This window comes from Triturus cristatus, chromosome 3_2 (genome assembly GCF_964204655.1).
Source record: "Triturus cristatus chromosome 3_2, aTriCri1.1, whole genome shotgun sequence".
Lineage (NCBI taxonomy): Eukaryota > Metazoa > Chordata > Amphibia > Caudata > Salamandridae > Triturus > Triturus cristatus.
In genome coordinates, this window is record NC_140584.1 from 778,374,248 (window position 1) to 778,381,332 (window position 7,085).

Sequence of the window (7,085 nt, forward strand, 5' to 3'; positions counted from 1 at the left end):
AGATATTTAATTCAGAATCTAAATGTCAGCGTTCTTCCTTTCCTTCTTTGTATCTCCTCACAGTACCACGGCCCATACAGAATAAAGGTTTATGAAAAAGAGAAATTTGGGGGCCAGATGATGGAGTTTAAAGAAGATTGCCCACATGTTCATCAGCACTTCCATTTCCATGACATCTACTCCTGTAATGTGCAGGATGGTCATTGGGTCTTTTATGACGAGCCAAACTACAGAGGACACCAGTACTACCTAAGACCAGCAGAGTACAGGAGATACAGTGAATGGGGGTCCCCAAGCCCACGGGTTGGGTCTTTCAAACGAATGAGAGATCATTTCTAAAATACTTTCAATGCTGTTCAAGAAAGCTGAACTGAATAAAAAATAAATTGTGGTCCTTATGTGCATTTTTCTACTTTGTGCTGGAGCAAATTGTATTTGATCATACATAAAGGGTATATGGAATTTTCTATTCGGTAGTCTCAGGGAAGTACTTATTTTATTGAAGACAGAAGGCTTAGTATTATGTTTCTCTTTTACTCAGTTTACTATAAAGCAGCAGTAAAACTATGCTTCCCAATATTCCTGGGAAGAATTTTGTCCACTCTTGCATTGTTTTTTAGAGAGCGAATGAGTGCTCTTTAACACCAGACAAGGGCCCAAGACTGTTTGGAAATCACTTGAGGGATGGGACTCAGTCTCCCAGAAGCCACTAGCAGGGTCCAAGGCAAATACAGCTGCCCATTGCTTTGGCTACTAGATTACTTTTAATTTTAGTCCTTGTTTTATGGTTCTAGATATTGCCAACCTAAATGTATGCATTATAATGTATGATAATGTAACACAGTGTTTTTCTATGTAAGAGTCAGCCTTGCACAGTGAAAAATGACTTTGGGGATTTTTCGCTTCCAGGACATGTAAAACGTAAGCACCAATGTCCTACATTTTAAATACCATGCACTGAGCCCTATGGACTTTAGAGCCTCCCTTAGGGGTGACTTATTAGTTTAAAAAAAGAAGGTTTCGGCCGGGGTGAATTTTCAGTTTTAATACTGCACACTCAGGCTGCAGGGGCAAGCCAGAAGACATGCTCTGTCTTGTCACTTTAGTGGTGGCACATTAGGTACTACCGTTTACTAGTGGCATTCAAATCACAAGCCCTGGGTACACAGAGTACCATAAACTAGGGACGTACAGGTAAGTTAACTATGCCAATCAGGGATTAGCCAATTCTATGTGTTTCTAGAGGTCCACTGGTCCCTTAATGGCAGCGCCCCAGTGTTCGGAGTCTGTACACCAGTAATAAAATCCAGCAAAATGAGAGGGGGATATTCACGCAAAAGGGTATTTTCTTACACTAATTCTGCAATGTGAACCAAAAACATGCACTTTTTAAATGGGAGGGATAACCCTACTAAATAAAATGTGGATGAATAATTCTCACCTCACTGTTTCTGATAAATTTTGAACTTTCCTGACATTATCAGGTAGAAAAACCCACATAATATGTGGATGTTTCATGTTACAAATTAAGTTATGTCCACTGGGAAAAGTCCCTCACTGCCTGTGTCCAAATTGGAATCAACTTCAATCAAAGTTCAAAATGTTGATGCATTGAGCTTTTTATTTAGGTCATCATAATCATCATTTCGAATTAATCCAGTCATTCATGTGGTGGTGTGTATTAATGAAGCATCATAAAATAAGGTGCAAATCGTCCCAAATGCATTTCGGGCATGGTGAATGCCCTTCGTTAGGGGGTATGCTCCTAAAAAAATCAAAAAGGCAGAAAGGAAACGACAGTACCAGGAAATGGGTTTGCCACTTATCCCCGGTTACCAGTGAAGGTTTCAGTGCAGGTAAATCGCAAACTCCTATTTGAGATAACATGCAAGACAAACGGGACACGGCTAGAAATGGGCAATTAACCAAACCAAACATGGCTGGACAAACATGGTAAACTAAGTGTATGGTTAATACACGTATTTTCAAAGCAACAAGTGTGAAATGCGAATATCGGATGAAATGCAGATACCAGGACGGAGGCTCATGCTAAACACTGCTCAAACTAGTTAGTAGTGATGCAGAATTAACTCTTAATCCAATGTTCACATGTCAAGAAAAGCTCTTCGCTTAGAACTGACCATGCACTTAGTGACTAGTTAATAATGATGCACAGTTCACGTGTAGAGAGAAACTTTCCATGTTAAAATGAACATGCACTTGATGACAAAAAGGCTTACGCGCGCCGTGGTTGAAAACTCTGATCAAAGAGATAAGTGTGGAAAGCAAATATCACATGAAGCCGGTGTTGTGTAATATCTGGTATCCCCTTGGGATCTGGTATCCCCTGTTCTTCGGCCGTCTTCGGAGAATTAACTCAGCCCGAACAGGATCAGACAGAAGCAGTCGATCTCTGCTCGGGCTGAGTTCAGGGATACACGATTTCATGGGATACCAGACGTTTCTTTAATACAGAAGCCACTGCTGCAAGTGCAGGGATACACGATTTCTTGGGATACCAGCCAGGCTCACGCTATAAATTATCTCACGTTTCTTTAATGCTGGAGCCACTGCTGCACAAAAGACAGGAAGCAAGTCGCAGTCGCAAGTAGTTTAAAGACCAAAGGTTAAATAAATGAAAATGATATGCTTACACAGAGTCGGAGTGAAAGAATGGAATTTATTTTCCAAGCAAATCGAAACTAGTACAAAGAAAGGTGAAATGAATGAAAATTAAATAAATGCACGCACGGGTCGGAGTGAAGGAATGGAATTTTTAATTTTTAAGCAAATCGCAAGTAGTACAAAGAAGGAAACGTAAAATAAATAAAAATTAAACATATTCGTGGAGTTAGAGTGGAAGAATGGAATTTTATTGTTTAAGAAATCGCAAGTAGTACATAGAAGGAAACGTAAAATAAATAAATATTAAACATATGCATGGAGTCTGAGTGAAAGAATGGAATTTTTATTTTTGAAGTGTTGGAATCACATTGTAAATTAAAACATGAGGAGAAAGAATGACAGAAGAGGGAACACGGCTGCCAAGGTTTTCAATACTGTGTGTGACATTCTCATAATTTCAGTGTAATTATGAGTGACATTTCAACAACTGTGAGTGACTTTCTCGCAAGCAAAGTTAAGTGATAAAGATGAGGCAAGCATTTAAATATCAGAAATGACACCCATTTCACCAAAGAGAAACTCTAAGAATTCTTAAAATTACTGCAAAGCACCAGATATGGAAGGACACTAACCTAGTACTCGCGAGCCACCCCAGACAGCATCACGGGCATTGGCAAGGCTAAGGAGAGTGATGCGCACACCTTACAGCCAGCCAGGATGCTGTTTGTTTCAAAGATAGTACGGTTTAATCAATCCGCATAAAAATGATAACTAAGGAGTGCAGCTGAGCAGTGTCAGCCCGGTTGGCATGCCACTATCTGCCCCACCCCGCAGCACCAGATCACACCAGCAGGCTGCAGCTGTACCAGAGCTTCCGAAAACACCAGGCTCGTAAGTGACACAGCTGCTGGCCATGCTGAAAGTTGGACCGGCACCATTACCGCTTCACCTCATTACCATAACCAGGTATCAAGTTGTCGATGCTATCAATCAATCAATCATTCAGGGGTTTATAAAGCGCACTACTCGCCCGCGAGGGTCTCAAGATGCTAGTGGGGAGGGGAGGCAGCTCCGGATCAGTCGAAGAGCCAACTCTTGAGGTCTTTCCTGAACCTGTGCAGGGTCGGGGAGCGTCTGATGTTCATGGGTAGCTCGTTCCAGGTCTTGCCTGCGATGTGCGAGAAGGATCTCTCGCCTGTTCTGTTTCTGCGGATGTGGGGGACCTCAGCCAGGGCAAGGTCAGCGGAGCGCAGATTCCTCTTGGGTACGTGGAAGGAAACTCTCGTTATTTGGGTCTGATGTTGTAGAGGGATCTGTAGGCTTGGGTGAGGAGTTTGAAAGTGACCCTTTTCTCGATGGGTAGCCAGTGGAGGTCTCGTAGGTGTTGGGTCATGTGTTCGTGGCGAGGTGTACCGAGGATGAGTCTGGCTGCGGCGTTCTGGATGATTTGGAGTCTGTGTTAGAGAGTTCTGTTCATTCGGCATATAGGGCGTTGCCGTAGTCCAGTCTGCTGGTTATGAGTGCGTGGGTGACGGTCTTTCTGCAGTCGGGGGGGATCCACTTGAAGGTCTTGTGGAGGATGAGCAGGCAGTTGAAACTGGTGGAGGCGACGGCGTTGATCTGGCGGTTCATGAAGAGGGAGGAGTCGAGGATAATGCCGAGGTTTCGTGCGTGGTCTGTCGGAGTGGGTGGGTTTCCGAGGGCGGGGGGCCACCAGGTGTCGTCCCAGGCGGAGGTGTGGAGTCCGAGGATGAGGACCTCGGTCTTCTCGGAGTTGAGCTTCAAGCAGCTGTCCTTCATCTAGCTGCCAGATTCTTCATTCCTTCCTGGAAATAGAGTCTGGTGTCTTCTGGGTTCTTCGTGAGTGAGCTCGGTGTCGTCGGCGTAGGATACAATGCTGAGTCCATGCTGTCTAACGATGGAGGCGAGGGGGGCCATGTAGATGTTGAAGAGCGTGGGGCTGAGCGATGATTCCTGGAGTACTCCGCAGTTGATGTTGGTGGGTGCGGAGAGCAAGGGAGGGAGTCTGATCCTCTGGGTTCTGAGTGAGAGAAAGGATTGGATCCAGTTGAGGGCGGCTCCTTGTAGGCCCGCGTTGTGAAGTCTGGCTGCAAGAGTGCGATATGAAACGGTGTCAAAGGCTGCGGAGAGGTCTAGAAGGATGGGGGCTGCAGTGTGTCCCTGGTCTAGTAGCCTGTGGATGTCGTCCGTGGTGGCGAGTTTGGGCGGTCTCGGTGCTGTGGTTGCTGTGGAATCCAGACTGGGAGGCATCTAGGATGGAGTTCTCTTCGATGAAGGTGGTCAGCTGGGCATTCACGAGTCTCTCAGTGACTTTGGCCGCGAAGGGGAGGAGAGAGACAGGTCGGTAGTTTTTCAGGTCAGTTGGGTCGGCAGTGGGTTTCTTGAGGACCTCTGCCCGCTTCCAGTCGTCTGGGAAGATGCCGGACCTAAAGGAGGCGTAGATGGCGAGTCCTATTTCGGGAGCGATGGTGGTGGCGGCCCTGTGGAATATGTGTGGTGGGCAGGGGTCCATTGAGGCTCCTGAGTGGGTTTTCTTCATAGTGGCAGTGATGTGTTCGGTGGTGGTGGGTTCCCAGGCCATGAGGGTTGGCTTGGCAGTGGCGTTGGGGGGGGTGGCTGTTTTCCGTCGTCGGTTCGCTGAAGTTGTCGTAGAGGGCCTTGATCTTCAGGTGGAAGTATGAGCTTCCGGGGCCGGACTCACTCCGCAAGGCAAGCGCCAACAGACTCAGGCTCTAGGGAGGCTGCATCCATCCTGGTGATTGCTCCCTAGGGCTCAGCTTCCAGTTTAGCTTGTTTATGTGTAGACCGCACTCACCTGCGGCAGTCCCGTGGGCAGGGGTGTGCCCGTGCAGTCCTGTGTGAAAGGGAAGTATGGAAGCGGGGATGCTGGGATGCTGGGTGGAGAGTGGGTGAGTGTATGGGTTTCTCTGGTGTTTTTGGAGGGTGTGTGGGAAAGATTACAGGTGTAGGCAGGTGTCTAACGCAGGGTCCCTTACTTCTTGTGCCGGTACAGATAACTGCTGTTTATCTGCAGTGAAGCGCCGGCGGTGCAGCATGCCCTTTTGCGGGGTTAGGTGCTAAGTGCAGACACCTTCATCCCTGTGGCGCCCATTACCTACTGAGTGCGTGAGTATAATCCCTAACTTTTTTTCTGGCCTGCTCTGTGGGAATTCAAGACCAAACCAACTGGGGAAGCTAGTACTGGCTCTTGTGGAGCGAGATTAAGTTTCAAGGTGGGAGCGCAGGTTCCCTTACCTGCTGCCGGTGTAGGCACACTCTCTCCCTCCTGGGTGCTGCTGTCTTCGGAGTCGGCTGCAGCCCTGCTCCTCCAGGAGTCAAGTTGACAACTATTTGTAGGCTGTGCCACAACATGCAATCTGAGATGAGCTCAGTGCTGCCTGTCAGACACCACCAATCCTGCGGCTGTCTGTACTAGGACAGGACTGGCCGCGTGTCAAAAGACTGTCACATTATTCCATGCCTGTCGCGTTTTCCCCTCGCACCGTGCCGGCTCGCCAATATATAGTCTCTTGATAGAAGCTGTGGGCCATAATTTTAACACTGACTGTGAGGTGACGAGTCACACAGTTAACCTGAATGGATTGCCGGTGTCAAGGGGAAGTGAATAAACCTGCTTACATTGTAGCCTCTGCTCTCAGCCTGCTTAAGACACCCCAGTCACGAGCTGAGCCAGCCACCCCAAGCCTGCGCAAGCAGCGCAGAACGTGCGCTGCAACCTGGATTATAGTTTCTAACAGTGCACTAATAGCACTCTGGATTGATACTAAGGTGCTACAAATGCATGACTATCCATTTCAGTGCGGTGATGCGGACCACCACACTGAAATGCGTTAGTCTAACGCCTGATGCGTGGTACTTGGCAAAGCTGAGGGAAACAATGGCAGAGATTAAAAAACCTAAAAGGTTAAAACCCATCAATATGGGAGAAATATTAAAGTGTGAGGGGTAGACAAAAGGCAATGGGAAAAAGCAGGATAGGAAAATGGAGAAATAAAATATATCAGATTAAATTTTATTTTATTTATTTATTTTATTTTTAGTGTTTTCTATAGCGCAATCCTGGGTGTCAGAATGCTTTACAGTTCCGCCACAAACAGTTTCGATCACAGTTTACAAATTTACAACTAATAAACATCTTCAGTCTTACTAGGCAACCACTAGGATTATAGTAGTAAATGTCACAACATACTTGCATTTAAAAAGTAATAAAAAATGTAATATCCTTTCTAAAGAAAACCTGGTTTCAGAACTGGATGCACAGTTACAGGTACAGATCAATAACCATGTGGCTTGATAGAGGTATCTTCATTAGGTATCGTTCTTGAATCTTGCATATGGACTTGGGTATCCATGCCGGTCTGACTGAGGTCCATAGGTGTGACTCGACGAAAACACAATGACTTGTGCTATCCCTGAGC

At 46.3% G+C, this 7,085-nt stretch overlaps 1 protein-coding gene across 1 annotated transcript in view; it reads left to right on the forward strand.

Moving 5' to 3' along the window:
- Positions 1 to 386, forward strand: part of LOC146858096 (gamma-crystallin 1-like) — a 69,101-nt gene extending 68,715 nt beyond the window's left edge. The window contains exon 3 of the mRNA XM_085646875.1: positions 64 to 386. Coding sequence (XP_085503001.1) covers positions 64 to 339 — 276 coding nt within the window. The 3' untranslated portion in view covers positions 340 to 386. The remainder of the gene's footprint in view (positions 1 to 63) is intronic.
- Positions 387 to 7,085: the final 6,699 nt, after the last annotated feature.